We start from the raw sequence: 26,599 nt of genomic DNA, 5'->3' as shown, positions 1-26,599 counted from the left end.
TTGACCGGCGAGCGTTTTAGCAGTATATTGCTTTTTTTTTTTTTTTTTTTAGGTTAGTGTGCATCCCTTATTGCTTTCCCCCTCCCCCCCCCTTTTTTTTTCTCTCTCTCTCCCTATCATGGAAACCCTCAATGTGTTCTCGCTTAATGTTAAGGGTCTAAATACGCCAGAAAAAAGGAGGATGCTCCTGCACGATTTGCAGCGTCTTAAATCAGATGTTGCATTCATACAGGAGACGCATTTTAGAGACGATAAAGTACCTATCTTAAAAAGCCGGCCATATCCAACAGTTTATCACTCTACAAATCAAATGGCGAAGTCAAGGGGGGTGTCTATTATCCTCTCGAGCAGAGTACCATGGTTTTTTGTAGATGCGGTCAGAGATCCTGAAGGGCGCTTCCTGTTTGTAAAGGGCAGGGTGGGCGATGTTGGGGTCACACTGGTGACAGTGTATGCTCCCAATGTACATCAAGGGACTTTCTTGGATAAAACGCTTAAACGGTTGACTGAATTTTCAGAAGGACAGTTGATCTTAGGAGGAGATTGGAATATGTCATTAAATCCAGTGGAAGATACTTCCACTGGACTGTCATCCATTTCTTTTAGTACACGGAATGGTATTGCCCAAATTTTGCACAGGAATCAATTGATCGATATATGGCATTTATTCCATCCTACAGAAAAAGACTATACTTTTTACTCCCTTCCCCATAAATCTTAGATCTCTTTTTTGTTCCACATGCCCAACTTCATTCAGTACGAACTGCTACAATAGGCTCTATTACTTGGTCAGACCACGCACCTATATTTGTGACATATGACCTATATAAATCTCGGACGAATAGACCTACTCAATGGAGACTGAATGAGAGCCTTCTACAGGACAAAGATGTCCTGGAAGACGTAATCAAAGAGTTAGAATTTTATTTTAGCACCAACGATACCCCAGATTGTGATCCCGGAATTGTCTGGGCAGCACATAAGGCGGTTATTAGAGGGGTGCTGATCAAACATGGAGCCAGGATTAAACGGAAACGGGCAGAACAGCTCAAATTATTACTGGAGGATTTGACTTCTTTAGAGCTTCGTCATAAACGGGCTCAGTCCTCTTCATTAGAGAAAGATCTTCAGGCTAAACGAGCACAAATTTCGGATCTTCTTCATTTTAAAGCGAAGGCAGCACTACAAACTTGTAGGAAGTTCTTGTACGAGTCTGGGGACAAGTGTGGGAGATTTTTAGCTAGGTCTTTGCACGAGCAGAAATTAAGGAATTATATCCCACATATAGTTACATCTAATAGGCTCAAGGTCACAAAACCATATGACATAGCTCGAGAATTTCAAAAAATTTACAATTCTTTATATAATTTGCAGACGCAACCCCCTACCCAAGCTCAGATAGACCGGTATCTTTCGCGGTCATTAATGTCTCGATTGTCGGACGAGAATAGAGATAACCTTGAAAGTCCTGTAACTATGGAAGAACTTCAAGGAGCTGTAAAGGCCACTAAAATGGGTAAAGCACCAGGTCCCGATGGCTTGACGGACCAATATTATGAGATCTTGCTCCCTTCTTTAGCTCAATATATGGTTAAATTATTTAATGCTCTTGGTTCGTCAGCAACATTAACACAGGACACCTTGCTAGCCCATATCTCGGTGATACCGAAAGAGGGGAAAGACCCAGCTTCCTGCGGAAGCTATCGACCGATTTCTCTGCTTAATTTAGACCTCAAACTCTTTACCAAAATTTTAGCAAATAGGATCCAACAGTATATCCCGAATCTGATACACTTGTATCAAGTGGGATTCGTTCCCACACGTGAAGCAAGAGATAATACTACGAAGGTCCTGAATCTTTTACAGGTAGCGAATAAAACACAGACACAATGTGTGTTTATAAACACAGATGCGGAGAAAGCCTTTGATAGGGTGAACTGGAGTTATATGTTGGCAGTTCTGCGATATGGAGGCTTTGGGAGTAAAATGTTGCAGTGGATCACCTCCATTTACTCTCGCCCGGCAGCCCGAGTACGGGCTAACGGAGTATTATCAGAAACCTTTTCAATCTCTAATGGGACACGCCAGGGATGTCCCCTGTCACCACTCCTGTTCGCCCTGTCACTGGAACCGTTTCTCTGCACAATACGTCTAAATCAGGATATCACAGGAATACAGATAGGGGAGGCCCAATGTAAAATTTCAGCTTATGCAGACGATATGCTATTCTCTCTTACGGACCCTTTGATCACAATTCCAAATTTAATGAGAGAATCTGAGAAGTATACATTTTAGTGGCCTTTAATTTCCAATCTTCGTATTAATTTTTCTAAGTCGGAGGCAATGGGGGTCAATTGTCCTCAAACATCAATTGAACAACTTAAGCAAAATTTTAAGTTTAAATGGACGGATAAAGCGCTAACATATTTGGGTACGCTGATCCCACCCAATATAGGTAAGATCTTTGAGTCAAATTTCCCCCCATTGCTTAAAAAAGTCAAGAGTTTATTGGACAATTGGAAAACAGGCCTTCACTCATGGCTAGGATGCTGCAACATCATTAAGATGAGCATCCTCCCCAAATTTCTTTTTCTTCTACAGGCATTGCCGATACGCATACCATCTACATACCTTAAACAAACTCAGAGGTTAATTTTTGATTTTATTTGGGCACATAAACAACCTCGGTTGCAACGCAACCAACTAACACTTCCAGAAAGATCTGGGGGACTGGGGGACTGGCGGTCCCAGATATACGAAAATACTATCAAGCTACACATCTGAGCAGAATAACTGATTGGAATAGACATAAAGACCTTAAACTTTGGGTACAGATGGAATATGCCCAGTCGCCCGTTCCATTCGATGGAACCCCATGGTGTTCTGCCCATCTTCCTGGAGAGCTTATCAAACACCCTTTAATAGGTACTACTATCAGGCTCTGTTCGGCTTTGTTACCTAGTATGGGCATAACACCTGAGGAATCCCCCTTGTACCCGATACTGGGAAACTCCTGCTTTCCTCCTGGGATGGAAGACGTGGCATTTAAGCATTTATGGAATATGGGCTATGTACAGGTGTCTAGCTACATAAAAGCCGGGGCGTGGCTGACAGTCCCGGAGTTGATGGAGCAGGCGGGTAAGTTTAGATTAAGATTCTGGAGTGCTCTTCAGATCACCCACTTTTTTAGCACTCTTCCGGCCCCGGGACGGTTTGCCAGGTCCCTCACTACTTTTGAGAAAATGTGCTCAGAGGCGGGAGCAATATCTCATACCCTATCGGCCAATTATGAATTACTGATTACACCTAAGGGAACTAATATTTTGAATTGTGTTCGGGAATGGGAACAGGAGCTGGGTAAGCCTTTTAGCTCAATACAGTTACAACATATTCTTAAATTTACGCACGAATCATCGATCTGTGCGAAAATTCAAGAGACTAACTTCAAAATTTTTACTCGGTGGTACAGAACGCCAGTGAAATTGAAGAGAATCTTTCCTGACTCCTCTGACTTGTGTTGGAGATGTCAGAGAGATAGTGGTACTATGTTACATATTTTTTGAAAGTGCCCCAAACTAAAGAAGTTTTGGACAGAAGTTAGATGTATTGTCCAAATTTTTATGGATGGTAAAACACCAGAAGACCCGGCCTTTTTTCTCCTCCATGCGTCTCATATACCAGAAAAGGTCTATAAGAAATTTTTTTTTGGTTGTTTTGCTTTGTTGTTTTTGTATAAATCAGATTAAGACGAGTTCGAGACTATAAGTTGGCAGGACACGGGATCCTTGGTCAAGAATATTGTGTTGATGAGGAGTGTCTAGATAGCGACTTAATTTATTGCAAGGTAGATATAAGGATACGTTCTTATTGTGAGAATTGATGTTGTGTTATCCTGTTCTTCTGTATATGTATTTGAATTTGTCTTATGATTGAATAAATAAAATAATTGAGGAAGCTCATTGGTTTCTATGCAACAGTGAGCCTGTTTTTGCACTTTTCAGCTTATACATATACAGTATATACACACACACATTATCTCACAAAAGTGAATACACCCCTCACATTTTTGTAAATATTTTATTATATCTTTTCATGTGACAACACTGAAGAAATGACACTTTGCTACAATGTAAAGTAGTGAGTGTACAGCTTGTATAACAGTGTAAATGTGCTCTCCCTTCAAAATAACTCAACACACAGCTGGTAACTGAGTATACCCCTAAGTGAAAATGTCCAAATTGGGCCCAATTAGTAATTTTCTCTCCCCAGTGTCATGTGACTTGTTAGTGTTACAAGGTCTCAGGTGTGAATGGGTAGCAGGTGTGTTAAATTTGGTGTTATCGATCATATGCCCTGTACACACGATAGGATTTTCCGATGGAAAATGTGTGATAGGATCTAGTGGTCGGAAATTCTGACCGTGTGTAGGCTCCATCACACATTTTCCATAGGAATTTCCTACACACAAAGTTTGAGAGCTTGGTATAAAATTTTCCAACAACAAAATCCGTTGTCGGAAATTCCGATCGTGTGTACACAAACCTGACACACAAAGTGCCACGCATGCTCAGAATAAATTAAGAGACGAAAGCTATTGGCTACTGCCCCGTTTATAGTCCCGACATACGTGTTTTACGTCACCACGTTCAGGACGATCGGATTTTCCGACAACTTTGTGTGACCGTGTGTATGCAAGACAAGTTTGAGCCAACATCTGGCGGAAAAAATCCATGGATTTTGTTGTCGGAATGTCAGATCAATGTCCGACCATGTGGACAGGGCATCACTCTCTCATACTGGTCACTGGAAGTTCAACATGGCACCTCATGGCAAAGAACTCTCTGAGGATCTGAAAAAAAAATTCTTGCTATACATAAAGATGACTCAGCCTATAAGAAGATTGCCAAGACCCTGAAACTGAGCTGCAGCACGGTGGCCAAGACCATACAGCGGTTTAACAGGACAGGTTCCACTCATAACAGGCCTCGCCATGGTCGACCAAAGAAGTTGAGCGCACATGCTCAGCGTCATATGCAGAGGTTGTCTTTGGGAAATAGACATATGAGTGCTGCCAGCATTGCTGCAGAAGTTGAAGGGGTGGGGGATCAGCCAGCACTTCACTTGCTGCAGACTGTTACTCCTCCATACTAGCTATCACTGCATGGTTAGGCTTGACACTAACTCAGCCAGGCCTTAGTGGATTGCATTTTGCGGGCAGGGGCCCCGGACCCCTATGGCATAGAAATAGTTCAGGTGCTAACTGTCCTCTATCCAGCTACCCTGCCTCTCTCCCAGGATCTCTTCTCTCCTCGTGGATGCACGCAAGCTCAGGCCCAAGGTCACCCACCTCAGACTGGGGAGCTCCCTGTAGGCCCCGACAGCCTCCACACTCTCTCACTTCAGCTGTTCACCCGACAACTCCTCCCCAGCTGGGCTGACCCTGGGTATTTAAGGAGGTCTGCCCCCTGCCAATCCAAGTTGGGGATTGGTTAACATACCTTAAAAATACCCCAGGCAGCTCCACCTCTCCTCTCCTCCTCCTGTCTAGCACCTTCTAGAAAGTGGAGGGAGGTAACAGTAATGCTACCTGTGAATCATCCAGCCCTGCCCTGAGCCACTCCCAGCCCAGAATGTAAACAAACAGGCCTAGCCACCAGCTAGGCCTACCTAAATTTTCCTACCCTATAGAAAAATCCTCACTCTAGCACCTACCTAACTAGAGGGTACTACACTAACACAGATTTTCTGCAGTAGCACATAGAAAAAAGAATGTGCTCTACAGTGATGACGGAAAGTATTCAGACCCCCTTAAATTTTTCATTCTTTATTATATTGCAGCCATTTGCTAAAATCGTTTAAGTTCATTTTTTTTCCCTCATTAATGTACACACAGCACCCCATATTGACAGAAAAACACAGAATTGTTGACATTTTTGCAGATTTATTAAAAAAGAAAAACTGAAATATCACATGGTCCTAAGTATTCAGACCCTTTGCTGTGACACTCATATATTTAACTCAGGTGCTATCCATTTCTTCTGATCATCCTTGAGATGGTTCTACGCCTTCATTTGAGTCCAGCTGTGTTTGATTATACTGATTGGACTTGATTAGGAAAGCCACACACCTGTCTATATGAGACCTTACAGCTCACAGTGCATGTCAGAGCAAATGAGAATCATGAGGTCAAAGGAACTGCCCGAAGAGCTCAGAGACAGAATTGTGGCAAGGCACAGATCTGGCCAAGGTTACAAAAAAAATTCTGCTGCACTTAAGGTTCCTAAGAGCACATTGGCATCCATAATCCTTAAATGGAAGACGTTTGGGACAACCAGAACCCTTCCTAGAGCTGGCCGTCCGGCCAAACTGAGCTATCGGGGGAGAAGAGCCTTGGTAAGAGAGGTAAAGAAGAACCCAAAGATCACTGTGGCTGAGCTCCAGAGATGCAGTCGGGAGATAGGAGAAAGTTGTAGAAAGTCAACCATCACTGCAGCCCTCCACCAGTCGGGGCTTTATGGCAGAGTGGCCCGACGGAAGCCTCTCCTCAGTGCAAGACACATGAAAGCCCGTATGGAGTTTGCTAAAAAAAACACCTGAAGGACTCCAAGATGGTGAGAAATAAGATTCTCTGGTCTGATGAGACCAAGATAGAACTTTTTGGCCTTAATTCTAAGCGGTATATGTGGAGAAAACCAGGAACTGCTCATCACCTGTCCAATACAGTCCCAACAGTGATGGTGGCGTGGTGGTGGCAGCATCATGCTGTGGGGGTGTTTTTCAGCTGCAGGGACAGGATGACTGGTTGCAATCAAGGGAAAGATGAATGCGGCCAAGTACAGGGATATCCTGGACGAAAACCTTCTCCAGAGTGCTCAGGACCTCAGACTGGGCCGAAGGTTTACCTTCCAACAAGACAATGACTCTAAGCACACAGCTAAAATAATGAAGGAGTGGCTTCACAACAACTCCGTGACTGTTCTTGAATGGCCCAGCCAGAGTCCTGACTTAAACCCAATTGACCATCTCTGGAAAGACCTAAAAATGGCTGTAAACCAACATTTACGATCCAACCTAACAGAACTGGAGAGGATCTGCAAGGAGGAATGGCAGAGGATCCCCAAATCCAGGTGTGAAAAACTTGTTGCATCTTTCCCAAAAAGGCTCATGTCTGTATTAGATCAAAAGGGTGCTTCTACTAAATACTGAGCAACCATGTGATATTTCAGTTTTTCTTTTTTATTAAATCTGCAAAAATGTCAACAATTCTGTGTTTTTCTGTCAATATGGGGTGCTGTGTGTACATTAATGAGGAAAAAAAATAACTTAAATGATTTTAGCAAACGGCTGCAATATAAGAAAAGAGTGAAAAATGTAAGGGGGTCTGAATACTTTCCATCCCCACTGTATGTGCCCTGTTCACACCACAGTTTCAGCACAGAAAACTGCATATATGCGCAGAAAAAAATCTGCACATGATCCAGTGTTGTGGTATGAAAAGGGCACACAAAGCTACCTCCAAAAATTCTGCTCAGTCCGTATGCATTCCAAGCTTCCTGTTCCAACAATGCTGGAGGATTATTCATTTGAATGGAGGCTACATACATGTTGTTGGCCTGGCATCAAAACATCATTACTAAACACACAACTTGCAGTTTCAACAGGTAATTGCTGTATAATAAGAAAGCAATAAAATGCCTAATGCCGTGTTCACACGGTCGGACTTTTCAGCTACAAAAGTCCGACAGCCCGCCCGACAGACTTTCGACAGACTTTTGATGGACTTTTGCCGGACTTTCAACGGACTTTCTAACGACTGGACTTGCCTACACACAATCACTCCAAAGTCCGACAGATTCGTACGTGATGACGTACACCGGACTAAAATAAGGAAGTTGATAGCCAGTAGCTGCCCTAGCGTCGGTTTTTGTCTGTCGGACTAGCATACAGACGAGCGTTTTTTTGGGTCCGGCGGAGTTACGACGTAAAGATTTGAAGCATGTTCCAAATCTAAAGTCCGTCAGATTTGCGACTGGAAAAGTCAGCTGAAGGTCCTGTGAAGCCCACACACGATCAGATTGTTCGCCGGATTTGGATTGTTGGCGTCCATCAAACCAGTCCAGTCGAAAAGTCTGACCGTGTGTACGCCCCATAAGTTTTATCAATCAAAAAAAAAAAATCAGCACAAGAGATGTTACTTACATTCAGTGAGAAGTGTTCTTATACTGAGATGTTACTTACATTCAGTGAGAAGTGTTCTTATACTGGTGCCAGCTGTCCTAATTGCTATTTTCCTTTCTTTGCCATCCCCAACCCTTCCGGTGCTGTGGTCCTGTCACATGCACTTGTCTAAAGTTCAGATTATGTCTGCCCTTTCATCCCCCCCCCCCAATTGATAGAAGTTATACTTGATTCCATGAAAGAAAATTTCTCTATGAATGGAGGACAGGGAGATGAATAAAAGGCCCACCTCCTCCATTCATAAAGCACTTTTCATTGATGGAAGCTTTGAATGGAGGAGAGGAGCAGAAAGGGCAGGTATAGTCAGCACTCTCGACAAGTGCCTGGGACAGGTCCAGCAGCTGTATTAACATTTGCAGAACCAGAGGATTGCGACTGCAGAGTTACGGGAGGGCAGAGGACTTTGGACTTCAAGTGGGACAGCCAGCACCAGTACAAGGGACACTACTCATGATTTTTTTTTTTTAATTTACACAACCTTAGAATTTAAAATATAAACATATTATGATTGTATTGCTATTATGAGACACTACTGCCACCACGATTTTCATATTTGCCTGGAGAAACACTTTAAATTAGTTTTTTGGTTTAGTCCTTTGACTGTGAGAAAGTTATATGAAGGTAAGCTGGCAGCACGTGCCATCCCACTTCAAAGATAATAATGGCATCTTGGGTCTGACAAGCTATGTGACCTCGGTGTCACTGCAGAATTGCTTTTTTTTTTTTTGGTTTTGGGACCTGCCTGTGCTTTGTCAAGTCTTAGAGAAGGAGACAGCTGCCTCTCATCACAAGGCTGCCTCTCTGGTTATAAGCCTCTCTGTCATAGGGCTGTCTTCACTACAACCTCCACACAGCACTGACAGCACTGAACTTTTCAGACAGCATTTAAAACCAAGCTTTGATGTTCTAAACCACTGTGCTCCCACAAGGGTTAGTAATCAACTAACTCCTTACAAAGCTAAAATAATACAGAATGGCAATAAATCAACCAAAAAAAGGGCTCATTAAAACCCCAAGCTTTGTCTCAGCATAACTTGAATGAGGGCACATAATATTGGTGTTTCCTTAGGAGTAACTGCAGAGAGATCATCTCTTTTCAAGAACTTTTGTAGACTGTATAACTATACAGGTTATGGTGAGAAGGGGACTAAAGCAATCAAAAAGTCTTCCAACCGAATTGGTGCGTAACATAGTAAAGCCTTCTTAGAACACAAGGTATTAACATGTCTCATTCCTCATTGGGTCCCAAGCCCTACTCTGTAGACAAAACAGTACTGCACTGATGACCAAAGAGTCTGAAACAGCTGTCTGCAGTTTGAAATAAATGGCTCTATAATTTTAGGCTATATTTGCACTATACACCAGCAGCTCTGGACATGCATCTGGCTGACGAGGCATAAAGTAATGATTTGCATACTTTTGAATACTGACCCAAAATTTTTAATTATCCTCCTATATGTGAATGAGACATGTGAATACCTTCTGTGCTACGCAAGAACTTTTGTTAAATTGCTCTAATTTGTGCTGTATTTCTGTCCAACCTACATGCTCATATACCTCCCAACTTTTTGAGATGGGAATGAGGGACACCTATCAGCAAAAGTATGCAGGGATAGGACACACCCCTTGCCACGCCCCCTTAAAGGAGAATTGTACTAAAAAACAAGATTGGTTAAACCCACAAGTGCTTTTTTTTTTACCACTACTATTCCTTTACATTGGCTTTTGGAATTTACAAATGCAGCAATTTAGAAATCAGATGAAAGGTTTAGCACTGCAAAACACTTTTTGATAGATAAAAAGTGTATTTTATAAACAACTATATATATATCAGACTAAAATGAGGGACAAATGAGGAGGAATGAGGGACAGAGGGACATTGCTCCAAATCAGGGACAGTTCCTCGAAATCAGGGACAGTTGGGAGCCATGCGCTCATTCCATGGAATATGGAACCATTCAAAACCACCCCCATCTAAAGAAGCTTACAATTTATCATTAATATTGGAGATAATTATTTTTCATTATCATTACTGTTAATAAAGAAAATATGTTGTTATTGGAATAGTGGCATTACCCTGTCACTGGACGACTCTCATTATACATAAGCACTGTTATGCCTCTGTACATAGAGTGTGAAATCTGCTATGCAGTGTGATGACTCCATCTAGTGGTTTAAAGTAAACACTACAGTATATATACGTTATATGACTTTCTGGCATGAGTTGCACTGCAAAGCCTTCTTAAAGTGGTTGTAAACTCTCTACAAAAAAACCCTGCAAGACAGAGGCATAATGAACTAGTATGTATCACCTACTAGCTCATTATGAAATACTTACCTTAGAACTAAACTGTTGCAGCGGGCCCCGTACACCGCTGTGACCGGCGACATGTCTCCCGGAGTTATTTCCGGGTTTGTGGGCTGTTATTAGCCGGAGCTGCAATGACCTCACTCCCGCGCATGCGCACGGGTGCCACCGGTCACGGCACAGCTACTGAAGAAATGGCACGTGGGAGTCATTTCTTCAATGCGCATGTGCCGATGATGTTGACACATGCAGATATAGTGAATATCTCTTAAACTGTGCAAGTTTAGGAGATATTTACGATACCTACAGGTAAGCCTTTTTATAGGCTTACCTGTTGGTAAAAGTGGTAGTACAGGGTTTACAACCACTTTAAGGCTCCATGTACAATGAAAAAAGTATTTGATCCCCTGCTGGTTTTGTATGTTTGCCCACTGACAAAGAAATGATCAGTCATTTTAATAGTTTAGGTTTATTTTAACAGTGAGAGACAGTATAACAACAAAAATATCCAGAAAACGCATTTCAAAATATAAATTGATTTGCATTTTAATGAGTGAAATAAGTATTTGATCCCCTATTAATCAGCAAGATTTCTGGCTCCCAGGTGTCTTCTATACAGGTAATGAGCTGAGATTAGGAGCACTTTCTTAAAGGGAGTGCTCCTAATCTCAGCTTGTTACCTGTATAAAAGACCTGTCCACAGAAGCAAGCAATCAATAGCAATCAATCAGATTCTAATCTCTCCACCATGGCCAAGACCAAAGAGCTGTCCAAGGATGTCGGGGACAAGATTGTAGACCTACACAAGGCTGGAATGGACTAGAAGACCATCGCCAAGCAGCTTGGTGAGTGGGTGACAACAGTTGGTGCGATTATTTGCAAATGGAAGAAACTGTAAATCTCTTTCGGTCTGGGGCTCCATGCAAAATCTCACCTTGTGGAGTTTCAATGATCATGAGAAGCGTGAGGAATCAGCCCAGAACTACACGGGAGAATCTTGTCAATGATCTCAAGGCTGCTGGGACCATAGTCATCAAGAAAGTAATTGGTAACACACTATGCCGTGATGCAAGGTCCTCCTGCTCAAGAAAGCACATGTGCAGGCCCGTCTAAAGTTTGCCAATGAACATCTGAATGATTCAGAGGAGAACTGGGTGAAAGTGTTGTGGTCAGATGAGACCAAAATTAAGCTCTTTGGCATTAACTCAACTTACTGTGTTTGGAGGAGGAAAACATGGAGGTGGAAACATTATGCTTTGGGGATGTTTTTCTGCTAAGGGGACAGGACAACTTCACCACATCAAAGGGACGATGGATGGGGCCATGTACCGTCAAATCTTGAATGAGAACCTCCTTCCCTCAGCCAGGGCATTGAAAATGGGTCGTGGATGGGTATTCCAGCATGACAATGAACCAAAACGCACGGCCAAGGCAATAAAGGAGTGGCTCAAGAAGAAGCACATTAAGGTCCTGGAGTGGCCTAGCCAGTCTCCAGACCTTAATCCCATAGAAAATATGTGGAGGGAGCTGAAGGTTCGAGTTACCAAACGTCAGCCTCAAAACCTTAATGACTTGGAGAGGATGTGCAAAAAAAAGTGGGACAAAATCCCTCCTGAGATGTGTGCAAACCTGGTGGCCAACTACAAGAATCGTCTGACATCTGTGATTGCCAATAAGTGTTTTGCCACCAAGTACTAAGTAATGTTTTGCGAAGGGGACAAATACTTATTTCACTCATTAAAATGCAAATCAATTTATAACTTTTTTGAAATGCGTTTATCTGGATATTTTTGTTGTTATTCTGTCTCTCACTGTTAAAATAAATGTACCATTAAAATTATAGTCTGATCTTTTCTTTGTCAGTGGGCAAACTTACAAAAAAAGCAGGGGATCAAATACTTATTTCCCTTTCTGTATGTACAAAATTTCTAATGAATTTTCATTATCTTTGTTTCAGAAATGGATAGTTCTGACTCCTCATCTCTTCAGATTCCAACAAATTTAGTAGAAAGAACGTCTTCACCTAAGCACAGCAATGAACTACCAAAGCACAAAGCAAAGGTATTAATTGAAACTGCTAATAATTTAGAATTTGTTCCCCGGTTACCATTAGTAATTCACTCAATTATCAGTGATGGAAATATAGAATAGTTTTAAAATACACCTGTCATAGTATATAGGTTGTCACTGGTGACCTCTTTTGGGAAATGCTAGTTCCTAACTCTCTTCTGAATTCAGCACTTTCTAAGGCACTAATCTGTACTAACAATGAGATAAGGCTTCAGGAGGAACTCATATCCTGCAAGAATCTGTTATGTAATAGCAAGCTGCTTGCCCAATAAGCTGGGGCCATGGAATTCCCTGCCCTGCAGCTGCATGAGGCAGGAATGTCGGTAACATTATTGACCTAAAGTAGAAGTCCAGGCTAATACTATCTAAGCTTAAACCTGCGCCTACCCCCATTCTAAGCGCTATACTAACTATCATGTAAAGGAAAGATGTGTATACTTACCCAATCTAGGCATGCTTCAATCTTGTCATGGTGTCTCCCCAGTGGATGGCTTCAGGGGAGAGAAAAGCAGTGACAATGGCTGCAGTGCCTGGATGGTGATCTTACCCATAGACTTCCTATGGGGCATCCATTGTCCGCTGTCCCGGTACTGGGAGCTAATCACATGATCAGACTGGAGCGCCCTTAGATTAGGTAAGTATAAACATCTTTCTGTTACACAATACTTAGTATAGGGCTTAGAATGCTTGTGGAAGCAGGTTTAAATCTAAAGAGTATTAGCCTAGACTTCTACTTTAATATGGCCACTTGCCGATATTTGGTCAATTACATTGTCCAAACATGACGATGTGACCATATTAAGTCAATGATGTCATCAGCACCCCCGCAGCTTTATTTCCAATGTCTGTGAGGCATGAAACTTTACCACTGCAGCTGATTAGGGCAGCAGCCTGCTATCATTTGACAGTTCCCCATGGGTGTGGCAGGAACTGAGTTAAGCCTGGTACAGACTACGTTTTTTTTTCCTGCAACCCCGCGGGTTGCACAAAAAAAAGACTGACAGCTCGGTTTGTCTAGAGATCTCCCCTGCTGAGCTGTTGTGTTCTGACTAGGGGATGGCCCCCAGCCAAAACACTCCGGTCATTGCTCTCTGCCATTGGCTGAGAGTGCTGATGGGTAGTCGTGGGCTGCTGGTTTTCTAGCATGCACGCCCAACCAAAGCCATCCAAATGTCCGGCTTCTGTTGGACAGACCGACATACACACGGGCAGAATGTCAGCCGGTATTTTTTTATACCGGCAAATGTCTTCTTACATTCTGCCCGTGTGTACAGGGCTTTAGGCCTGATTCTTAATGCATCCCTAATCCTGCACAGGCACACAGTAAATGAAAGTCAAAGAACACATAACATTTATTATCTCTTTACTTGTTCTGGGTCAGTGGGTCAAAGTACTGAAGCCAAAATATCAGCATGACTAAAAAGGACATCCTAGCTATTTTTCTCATGACAGGTTTCCCCTTCATACCTAGAGATAGATAAAGGCAGTCTACCAGTACAGGTAACCTGTAGAATATTACTGTCAGGCGCCGGATACATTAGCGACAGTTAAAGCCAAATTCCAGTTGTGGTTTATTTTGTATAGTTGGTCCAGCTTGGTCCAAAGCAAGTATGTTCCATACCCAAACAATCCCTCTGGAAGCGCACAATCAGAGAACCTTGCTGTCTTCCGAGTAGCTGCTCCGCTGCATATTAAAGTGGTTTTAAAACTCAGACATGCAAAATGAACAAAGCATATCCTTCTATAGTGTGTACTTGACTCAATTAAGAGCACTAAGTGTCATTTCTGTCTGCTGTTTTGTTCCTCTGGTATATGCATGAGTTACTTCTGACAAGTTTTTCCTGACTCCAAGAGAAAAATAGTGTCGGAGAGGGCACAGACTGTGATTGACAGCCTCAGCTATGTTCCTGTGTGCTGTGTGTCCCTTCCCTCCAATCAGCTCTCAGAGATCCCCTCGCTGATGTAACTTCAGTTCCCTGCCCCCTGCTTTTCAGAGTTGATAGATCCTGTGTAAATTCTGCACTTTGAATGAATGTAGGGGAAAGATTGCCGTAGATAAACAGGTACACCTTATTTAGGAGGATTTGTTTTATCTTTGTGTATCACCTGAGACCAGTTACTTCACTGGGTATATGTGAGGGTTTACAACCACTTTAACCTCTTCAGCCCCGGAAGGTTTTACCCCCTTAATGACAAGGCCTTTTTTTGCGATACGACAATGTGTTATTTTAACTGACAATTGTGCTGTATCCAAATAAAAAAATAGAACAAATAGAGCATTCTTTTGGTGGTATTTGATCATCTCTGTGGTTTTTATTTATATGAAAAAAAAAAAAAGAGCGACAATTTTGAAACAATATATGTATTTTTTTTTACTTTCTGCTATAATACATATCCATTAAAAAATTGAAAAAAATCTAATTTCTTCATCAATTTAGGCCAATATGTATTCTGCTATGGGATATTTTTATGGCATTTCTCTTTATTTTTTAAATTTACTATTAATGGCAGCGTTTAGCGATTTTTAGCAGGACTGCCACATTGCGACGGACAAATCGGACACCTAACTGACACTTTTGACACTTTTTTGGGGACCAGTGACATTATTACAGTGATCAGTACTAAAAATATGCATTGTTACTGTACTGACACTGGCAGGGAAGTGGCTAACATCAGGGGTGATCAAAGGGTTAAATGTGCGCCTAGCTGGTGCTTGCTGTGTGGGGTTAGCTCTGACTGGATGAAGGCAGAGATTGGTGTTCCTGTCCCTTGTTTACAGAGGCAGATCGCTGTTCTGCCTCTCTGGGGAACAATTGCAGATGGCTGGTGGACATCGGGTCCACCGGACCTGCTGATTGGCATCCCCTGTGTCCAATCAGCACGCGATCTGGACCCCCCCCCCCCCCCCCCCCAGTGTCTATTGCACAAAAACGTTGTTTCGCGCAATAGACCCGACCTGCTGCAGTAAAAGTGCAGTAGACGGTCGTCAAGTGGTTAACCACAGGGGGTCACTGTCTCAACATAGGTGCCATTTAAAGAACACCTTATATTTTTCTCAATGAATGCAAGGCGATATGTGATTGGACGAGTTGGAGATTGATATCACCATCCCGCCTCTCCACCTAGTCCAATTACTATTCAGCATGGCAGCAAAGGATCCAGAAGAAAGTTAGGATCACTGTAGTAGCAGCTACTACTACACTGATTCTCCACTTTCACAGGGATTGGCCAGGTATGGAATATGCATACTTACATTGATCCAAGCTGGACCAATGTATCTATGCCAAAAAATCCATACCTGGAATTCAGCTTTACTAGATCAGATAACCTGGTTTTATTTAGGTATTTGGCTTTTGCTGGCTTGTAAAAATGAAATCTTTTTCCAGCATATACTGTATGTCTAAGAGGTAACTGTGTTTTATGATTTCAGACTAGACAGAGGAAGGTTTCTGTCCCTCGGACAGACAAACAAGAAGATGCTGATGATGTAAGCAGGCGGTACATAATGTGTCTCTTCCAGTACATGAAGTGTTTTCCATATAACTGTCCTGCATGTCTAGAACAAAATCACAGAAATAAATATTAATGGTGTGTGAGCTTGTAGAAGTGATACTCCCCAGATATTAATATTTCACTGAGTATTCACAAACCTCTCTCTTTCCCTTGCATGTGCTGATAACCAATATTTGTAATATTTATGTATCCCTTACCTTGGAAAATCCAGCCTTCAGCAATCTGTATCAATTGTCAGCCTAGAAATATTTTGACATTAAGACCCCTTTCACACTGAGGCGTTTTTCAGGCACTTTTGGCAGGGCCATCTTAATAGCATCATGGGCCCCTGGGCAAAGTAATGCTCTGGGGCCCCTACAATGGAGACAGTGCAGGTAAACAGATATCAAGTAGGTAGGCGGCAGACAAGCGGAGCTTCCCCTTTTGGGTGGAGGTCCGCTATATCTACATGACCAATCATTCTGTACAGCAAAGAAACAGTGGGAAAATACTACATACATAAAGTAACAAAGCTGTCCTGTGCATATAATATATCTGCTAGAATGATGTCTCCTCAGCACTATGGCCCCTCTACACCCCAGATATCCCCCCAGCACTCCGACCCCTCTACACCCCAGATAGCCCCCTAGCACTCTGACCCCTCTACACCCCAGATATCCCCCCAGGACTCTGACCCCTCTACACCCCAGATATCCCCCCAGCACTCCCACCCCTCTACACCCCAGATATCCCCCCAGCACTCTGACCCCTCTACACCCCAGATATCCCCCCAGCACTCTGACCCCTCTACACCCCAGATATCCCCCCAGCACTCTGACCCCTCTACACCCCAGATATCCCCCCAGCACTCTGACCCCTCTACACCCCAGATATTCCCACAGCACTCTGACCCCTCTACACCCCAGATATCCCCCCAGCACTCCCACCCCTCTACACCCCAGATATCCCCCCAGCACTCCCACCCCTCTACACCCCAGATATCCCCCCAGCACTCTGACCCCTCTACACCCCAGATATCCCCCAGCACTCTGACCCCTCTACACCCCAGATATTTCCCCAGCACTCCGACCCCTCTACACCCCAGATATCCCCCTAGCACTCCGACCCCTCTACACCCCAGATATCCCCCCAGCACTCCGACCCCTCTACACCCCAGATATCCCCCCCAGCACTCTGACCCCTCTACACCCCAGATATCCCCAGAGCACTCTGACCCCTCTACACCCCAGATATCCCCCCAGCAGTCTGACCCCTCTACACCCCAGATATTTCCCCAGCACTCCGACCCCTCTACACCCCAGATATCCCCCCAGCACTCCGACCCCTCTACACCCCAGATATCCCCCCAGCACTCTGACCCCTCTACATCCCTGATATCCCCCAGCACTCCGACCCCTCTACACCCCTGATATCCCCCCAGCACTCTGACCCCTCTACACCCCAGATATCCCCCCAGCACTCTGACCCCTCTACACCCCAGATATTTCCCCAGCACTCCGACCTCTCTACACCCCAGATATCCCCCCAGCACTCTGACCCCTCTACACCCCAGATATCCCCTCAGCACTCTGACCCCTCTACATCCCAGATATCCCCCCAGCACTGTGACCCCTCTACACCCCAGATATCCCCCAGCACTTTAACCCCTCTACATCCCAGATATCCCCCAGCACTGTGACCCCTCTACACCCCAGATATCCAACCAGCACTCTGATCCCTCTACACCCCTAGATATCACCCCAGCACTGTTACCATATACCATAAGATACCCCTTGTATTGTGACCCCACTACATCCCTGATACCCCCTATACTGTGGCCTCTCTACATCCCTGATACCTATAGCACTATAGCCACCCAAGCTACTCCAAGCATTGCTTCCCCCCTATACACCCCAGATCCCCCCTCAGCATTGTTTTCCCCCATACACCCTTGATATCCCCCAGCACCATTATTCCATGCATGTTGTACCCCCTTTTCCAGTGAAGATACAGTGCATGTAAACTTTTGGCTATGTGCCCACCATGCTATGCGCCCGCATCCCTCCTTGCATTCCAAGCCCTTAGGCGTAAACAGTGCTGGACAGCTGGGCTTACTATGACACCATCCACAATGCTACTTCTGTAGGTGGGCTCTCAGTGCTGCCGACTCAGCAGCTTCCACTCCAGCTCCTACCCCGCAGCCTTCGAGTTCCGAGCATTCAAGATGCTTGGGGCGGGTCAGAGCATCACTGGCGCACTGGCCATGCCCCTCCTTGCTGGCTGTGAAATAATAGGTATCGTTTTGCACGACGCACCACTGCCAGCCTGCCTTCCCTGTGTATCCATCACTCTCAGTGCCATCATGGGGCCCCCAATTTTGGGGCAGCATGGGCTCAAGGACCAGCTACTTTGGGGAAAGTGCAGGGGCCTCCCATGCAGCTGGGGCCCCTGGGCAGTGCCCAGGTGTGCCCACCCATTAAGACAGCCCTGATTTTTGGTCTAAAAATAGCGCTCGTAAAGCACCTGAAAAACGTCTCCCATGCAGCCCCAGTGTGAGAGCCAGAGTGTTTTCATACTGGGGCGGTGCACTTGCAGGATGTTACAAAAAGTCCTGCAGGCAGCATCTTTCTGGCGGTGCGGGAGCGGTGTATACACTGCTCCTCCACCACCCTGCCCATTGAAATCAATGGGCACCGCTGCCGAAGCGGTGCGGGCGCTTTTAACCCTTTATTCAGTCGCTAGCGGGGGTTAAAAGCGCCCCGCTAGCAGCTGAAAAATGCAGCTATTACAGCAGTAAAGCGCCTTTAAAATTAGTGGCGCTTTACCGCTAACGGCCCCCTGTCCCAGTGTGAAAGTAGCTTAAAGCAAGTTTTCACTATTATAAGTAACAGGGTTGGTGGTAGAATTGAATTAAGAATAGACTAACATCTTCCATTCTTCATCTTGATTTCAGTATGACTCATTTTATGCCGTATTTCACTATTTGAAATGTAACTCTAATCTAAAATGTGGTTTTGTGTGTCCTCATGTTGTAAAGGGCTGCACAAACTGTTGGCGCTATATAAATCCTGTATAATAATAATAATATATCTACACAACCTGAGGAGATATAGGCATTAGCAGGACTGAACTCTTGTATCAATCCCATGCAGACCAATTTGATGTGTGTGGCGTATGGTCTGAGCACTGACAGGCTGACCCCCCATCTCTTCAACCTCTGCAGCAATGCTGGCAGCACTCATACGTCTATTTCCCAAAGACAACCTCTGGATATGACGCTGAGCATATGCACTCAACTTCTTTGGTCGACCATGGCGAGGCCTGTTCTGAGTGGAACCTGTCCTGTTAAACTGCTGTATGGTCTTGGCCACCATGCTGCAGCTCAGTTTCAGGGTCTTGGCAATCTGTCTTAGCAATCTTCTTATAGCCTAGGCCATCTTTATGTAGAGCAACAATTCCTTTTTTTCAGATCCTCAGAAAGTTCTTTGCCATGAGGTGCCATGTAGAGCTTCCATTGACCAGTATGAGAGAGTGAGAGTGATAACATCAAATTTAACACACCTGCTCCCCATTCACACTTGAGACCTCGTAAAACTAACTAGTCACCTGACACCGGGGAGGGAAAATGGCTAATTGGGCCCAATTTGGACATTTTCACTTAGTGGTGCACTCATTTTTGTTGCCAGCCATGTAGACATTAATGGCTGTGTGTTGAGTTATTTTGAGGGGACAGCAAATTTACACTGTTATCCAAGCTGTACACTCACTATTTTACATTGTAGCAAAGTGTCATTTCTTCAGTGTTGTCACAGGAAAAGATATAATAAAATATTTACAATAATGTGAGGGGTGTACTCACTTTTGTGAGATACTGTATAATTAATTCCTCAGAATCTTCATCCTTTCACCACACCACGTGGGACACCGCTCCCTTAAGATTTTACCAGAAATCAGGTGAAAATCAGCCTAAACTCCACAAAAAAGCGAACTTCCTCATCTGGCCATCGGATCATGCTACGGACTACCTCTCTAGCTTCTAACGTAATTTCACCAGTATTAGGTCTGTATGGGTTCACATTGTGTTCTATCCTGGAATGCCAGACTCCAGTAGATCGCTACTAGATCCCAAGCTCATCAGCGATCACGCCCAAAGGATAAAGAAGCTCTCATAGCATAATTCCGTTTTAAACAGTTTTAAACAGTTTTTAATTAAACCCCAAATCCCCCCTTACATATTGCACTTACAAATATAGGTTTAACCCTTTCATGACTAAGCCTATTTTTTACATTTGGTGTTTACAAGTTAAAATCCGTATTTTTTGCTAGATAATTACTTAGAGCCCCCAAACATTATATATATATTTTTAGCAGAGAATCTAGAGAAATATGGCGATTGTTACAATATTTTATGTCACACGGTATTTGTGCAGCGGTGTTTTAAACAAAACTTTTTGGGAAAAGGGACACTTTCATGAATTAAAAAAAAAACAAACAGTAAAGTTATCCCAATTTTTTTGTATAATGTGAAAGATGATGTTACGCCGAGTAAATAGATATCAAACATGTCACGCTTTATAATTGCACGCACTCGTGGAATGGCGACAAACTACGGTACCCAAAAATCTCCATAGGCGACGTTTTAATTTTTTTTTACGGTTACCAGCTTAGAGTTACAGAGGAGGTCTAGTACTAGAATTATTGCTCTCGCTCTGATGATCGCAGCGATACCTCACATGTGTGATTTGAACACTGTTTACATATGCGGGAGCGACTTCCGTATGCGTTTCTTTGCTGCGCGAGCTCGCGGCGATGGTGGCTCTTTAAAAAACATTTTTTTTTTTTTTTTATTTATTTTTATATTATTAAATTGTGTTTAAAAAAAAAAATTTGATCACTTGTATTGCTGTCACAAGGAATGTGACCCCCCTTGTGAAAGTAATAGGTGGTAACAGGTACTCTTTATGGAGGGATCGGGGGTCTAAAAGACCGATCCCTCCTTTGCACTTCAAAGTATTCAGATCGCCATTTTCGGCGATTCTGAATACTGTATATTTTTTTAAAACCGGCGCCATTGGCAGCTGAGTAAACGGGAAATGACATCATGACGTCGCTTCCGTGTTTATAATTAGGAGACTGGAACGAAGCCGCTTACGGCTTTGTTCCAGCCTGTCCCTTGCCGCCGGAGGCAGCGGATTGTTGACCAGGCCTCCTGGCGGGAGGCGGCGGGAGGGGAGACGTGCCCTCCCGCTCCTCCGGTATAACAGTCGAGCGGCTTTTAGCCACGTCGGTTGTTATCCCTGGAAAGCCGATCGCCAGCTCTAAAAAACAGTACCAGGATGATGCCTGCAGGTGCGGGCATCATCCCGGTATAACCCCCGAAAGCCGAGGCCGCACATCTGCGTACGCCCGGCAGGAAGGGGTTAAAAACGAGCATGTAAACAGTAGCTTATTTAAATGCTTCGCCAGGGCCTTTATACGAAGTCTACGATGATACGCATTAGGGTAAGGCTACACGGCCACACAGCTTGCCTACCCTCGTGGAGCTCAACCCGGGCATCGCCCCAATCCTTTCAATACTAGGAGCAGTAGAGTGACACCAGGCAGGCAAGCTACTGTTTACATGCTCATTTTTATTTCTATATTTGTAAGTGCAGTATGTAAGGGGGGATTTAATTAAAAACAGCTTAAAACGGAATTATGCTATGAGAGCTTCTTTATCCTTTGGGCATGATTGCTGATGAGCTTGGGATCCAGTAGCAGACTATTGGAGTCTGGCATTCCAGGATAGAACACAGTGTGAACCCAAACAGACCTAAAACTGGTGAAATTGCATTAGAAGTTAAAGAAATAGTCCGTACTATGATCTGATGACCAGAGGAGGAGGTCCGCTTATTTGTGGAAGTTAAGGCTGATTTTCACCTGATTTCTGGTGAGTGTAAAATCTTAAGGGAGCGGTGTCCCACGTGGTGTGGTGAAGAGACGAAGAATCTGAGGAATTAATTATAATTAAAAAAATGTACACACTCCCCCACGCACTGTTGGTTATTTTGTTACAGCTGATTACTCTACAGAGACTTTGTTATACTTTTTTATTCTTGCTTATAATGAGGACATTGTGCTGGTTTTATATATTATTAAGTTTTTAAAATGAATATCTTTCTGGGATTGATACAAGAGTTTAGCGCTACTAATGACTATATCTCCTCAGGGCTCCTCAGACATATTTTTTACTTCCTGATTTACTTAATAGCAGCAGCTGAAGGGTCTGTGACCTGTTTATTTTAACAGATTCATGAGCGCTGAGGGAAGGTGGATGTTTGCTGTTTAGTGATTATTTACTTTTACTGTTTTGGAAATAATAATAATACTTTTAAGAGCAGATGGTGATCAGGAAACATCCTGATCCCCCCACAACTAATTAGCCCAAAAGCAACATGACATCCCTTTTTGGTTAACAGCTGTCATTCCTCCAGTCTGTGCTTGATTAGCTGGAGGTCAGGGGAGACATTGGGGGTCTAATAGACCCCTGATGTCTTCATAAAGAAGACCTGCCACCTGTCAATGCTATAACATAGGGGGCTTGTTAGTCCCTTTGCGATAGCGATAAAGTTAAATAGAGGAAAAAAAAGTGTAAATAGTGTCGCCTATGGAGAATTTTGGGAACCATTGTTTTTTGCAATTTCACGGGCAAACAATTTTAAGGCTTGACATTTTTAGTATTTATTTATTTGATGCAACCTCATCTTTTACTTTTTACCAAAAAAAATGATGTAATATTGTGTTTGCATTAAAATTAGGTTTAGGGTATTTTTCCTGAAAAATTGCATTTGATAAATAACTGTGCAAATATCGTGCAACATAAAAATTTGCAACTCACACCGTATAATTGTTTGGGGGGTAATTTCTAAAGTAATTTCTATCAAAAAATGAAGACGTGTGCAAAAGATTAAAAACATTGCACCTGTGAACTCCGGGCTGGAAATAAAATACCCCTGCTGTGGCAAGGAATACATTTTTATTATGTCTAGAGTGCTGGAATAAGGAAAAGCACTTACCTTATTCAGTGCTTCAGCAGGCCTACCCTATCTGTGCGACTGGTCAATTGCTCTCAAGGTCGCATGTTTGCCCCTCTCACATGGAATACAGGGTTAATAGCCATACATTTTACATTGTGATGCTGAGGAACTGTCCACAGACTTCTGTCAGAAGAGGACTACCCTTTGCTGGATCGGGAATAGGGCAAGTAATAGAGACTCTTTCTCTACCCCCTAGACATAAGAAGCATGTAACCCTTGCACAAAGTCGGAACCATGCTGCCAGGGTTTTTTTACCCTAGTACAAAGCTCAGCTTAAAAGAGTTTTGTCAAGAATTCAAGTTAGAGTCTGTGAATATATGCATGTTTATACTAGATTATAACAACAGGGGATTCAGAACATGTAAATGCACAAAGCTCAGGAAGCCAGGGGGGCAAACAAGAATGACAGTCACCCTATTACCATAGATGTGCACACAGAGGGCGCTGGATGTGCCTGGGCACACCCTAATCACCTAGTATGCATTAGCATTATCACTCTTTGAAGCAGGGAGATGGAAAAGATCTCCCTCTTACCTGCTCTGCACTTCTCTTTCACTTTGCCAGCAGAGAGATCAATGTACCAGGGCCATATGTATATATAGATAGATAGATAGATAGATAGATAGATAGATAGATAGATAGATAGATAGATAGATAGATAGATAGATAGATAGATAGATAGATATCTATCTATATATAGATATTTATATATATCTATATATAGATATATATATATCTAGAGAGAGAGAGAGAGAGACATGCTTGTGGGTTTGAGCTTTGTGGTGCACACCCTAATGCAATAAGCTACGCACACCTATGCCTACTACACTAGCCATGTGCTCATATTACAGTCCTCTGGCACATTCAAGCTCTGTAAGCAGGCTTTTTTTCAGCAAAGCTGCTATCCTCTGGAATTCCCTACCCCAATCTGTCAGACTGTCTCCAAATTTATCCACTTTTAGGCGATCCCTGAAAACTTTCCTCTTCAGAGAAGCCTATCCTGCCTCCATCTAACAACTGCACTATTTTCTCCATTAGCTCATTCCCCACAGCTATTACCCTTTTGTATAACTTGACCCTCCCTCCTAGATTGTAAGCTCTAATGAGCAGGGCCCTCTGATTCCTCCTATATTGAATTGTATTGTAATTGTACTGTCTGCCCTAATGTTGTAAAGCGCTGCGTAAACTGTCGGCGCTATATAAATCCTGTATAATAATAATAATAATAATAAAGTTAGCCCGTTAAACATAAGAGAAATCCTAGACTTTCATATGCTGGTTTAAAATTCAAATATGAAACATATACAATTTTCATATTTGGCTACAATATATTTTACTTTTTTTATTTTTAGTCCTGATAAATATAAATGTAGCGGCTGTTTGCCATCCTTACTATATTGCCAGGCTAGCCAGGACTTTCAGTGAAGAGACAGTCTGTCAGTTCTGTTGGAGTGGAGTTCCTCCCTCCTATTTTTTTTCCTTCCCACTGTGAGATGAGTCACAGGCAAGACAGCATACTCTTCTGCCTCCCTATTGGCAGAGGCGGAGAGCCAATCATCAGGAAAACTGTGGGATAGGAAGTCCCAGCACAAAGCAGCCTGACTGACTTTTAGTGCTATTTTACACTTGCTTCAAAACATGCCTTCGGAAAAGCTTTGTTAAAACTCTCTGAACGCCAGTCAAAGCTCCTGTCACTGAATAAAATGGTTAGCTTACAGTCCTGTTTACACTGCCTTTTGCTTGGTGCTTCGATGAGGCTTCGATGAGGCTTCGATGAGGTTTCGGGGGGCTTCGATGAGGCTTCGATGAGGCTTTGGTGGGGCTTCGGTGAGGCTTCAGTGGGGCTTCGGTGGGGCTTCGGTGAGGCTTCGGCGGGGCTTTGATGAGCCTTTGTGGGGCTTTAATGAGGCTTCAGTGGGGCTTCAAGTGAGCTTTGCAATAGACTTCTATGGAGGCTTTGAAGACAAATTGAAGCACCACTGAAGCTACATGGGGTATAATTTTTGAAGCAAAGCAAAGCAAAGCAAAAGCAGGTGTAAACAGGACTGTAAGCTAACCATTTTATTTAATGACAGGAGCTTTGACTAGCGTTCAGAGAGCTTTAACAAAGCCTGTCCAATGCCTTGTTGTTTGTCCGGAATCTAGCTGACCAATACCATTTTGAGTTCTTACTGCCTAAGTAAATTGAAAGAAACATTAATACTTGAACAGTGTCAGTGTGTCATTACTGTGGTATTCCATTAATCACATTGCCAGGTGTGCCAGAGAGGCTGAGGCCATTCCTGGGGTGTAGAGGCAGAGTAAAGGACTGAACCAATTTAATCAGCTCCTTCATGGGTATCGCTACATAAAGAAGAAATAAAATTTTAGTTCTAACATATGTCAAGTCCATACCGTATAAAATCTTTCTAGTCATTTACCATACATGAATCTTTTAAAGATAATATAAGGTGCATTATAGACTAATCTTGCCAAATATAAAGTTTCTGTAGAAATTAGGCTTGATTGATAAGATATAAAACTTTTAAAGAGTGCTTTTTTCCAGCTACTAAATCACAGTTCTGCTGTTGTATTCCCCTTTCCTGGCACTTTGACCAATGCAGTAGAATAAGTAGTATGAAGTTATGGATGAAAGAGCATACGGAAGAGCCAGGCAGACACCTCTGAGCTGTGAGATCGTCTCTCATCTACTGTATGATCCGACACCCTGCCGCGAGACCATGCACTATTTATGAATGCACTCTCTGAATATTTACTACCTTGCAAACTATTCTAGCCTTGAAGTCCCTAGATTTCATGTTGTTTGGTTTAGTTGTGAAATAGGTGCTGAGTGTCTCCTCACTCCAGAAGTCTGTGTCAAACAGTGGAAAATTATCCCATCTGGTACTGAGCAGAATTTGGGCCTGTTAATAATTCTTGACATGGTTTATACAACATATTAAATGGGATGCAGCGTGTGAAAATTCACATCTGTTGTCTAAAACACAATATATTCCTTCTGTAAACACAATATGTTTCCAGGAAGCTATGTCCTAACAAAATGAAATCAAAATGTTACAAGAAAATGGAAAAGCTTAACTCTAGGCAAAGATATACTATGTATATATATATATATATATATATATATATATATCTATATATAAATATATAGATATATATAGATATATAAAATATATACTGTGTACCATATATAAATATATAACCTCGTCCCTGTGCAGTCCAGGTGTGAACCGGCCCTGAGGTAGTAGTAGATCATTGTCCAAGATAGCACAATATGGTCATCAGCCTTTTCTCTCAACAAGCCTTCCCTGAGGGTGTCTGCTGCAGCCAAGCACCCCCCATATGATGCCAAATCATCATTCATGCAACAGAAGAAGATCACTTCATGTCCAGAAGGTCCTTCTAAAGCTGGCCA

The 26,599-nt window shown here is 43.1% G+C and overlaps 1 protein-coding gene across 4 annotated transcripts in view; it reads left to right on the top strand.

Annotated features, from left to right (window-relative positions):
- KIAA2012 (KIAA2012 ortholog) overlaps positions 1–26,599 on the top strand; it is a 313,387-nt gene that overhangs the window by 202,418 nt on the left and 84,370 nt on the right. For all 4 annotated transcript variants that reach the window (XM_073633290.1, XM_073633291.1, XM_073633292.1 and 1 more), the window contains exons 13-14: positions 12,504–12,607; positions 16,047–16,103. In XM_073633290.1, the coding sequence (XP_073489391.1) occupies positions 12,504–12,607; positions 16,047–16,103 (161 nt within the window). The remainder of the gene's footprint in view (positions 1–12,503; positions 12,608–16,046; positions 16,104–26,599) is intronic.

Source organism: Aquarana catesbeiana, linkage group LG06, assembly GCF_042186555.1.
Source record: "Aquarana catesbeiana isolate 2022-GZ linkage group LG06, ASM4218655v1, whole genome shotgun sequence".
NCBI classification, from domain to species: Eukaryota; Metazoa; Chordata; class Amphibia; order Anura; family Ranidae; genus Aquarana; species Aquarana catesbeiana.
This window is presented reverse-complemented; position numbering and strand designations above follow the sequence as displayed.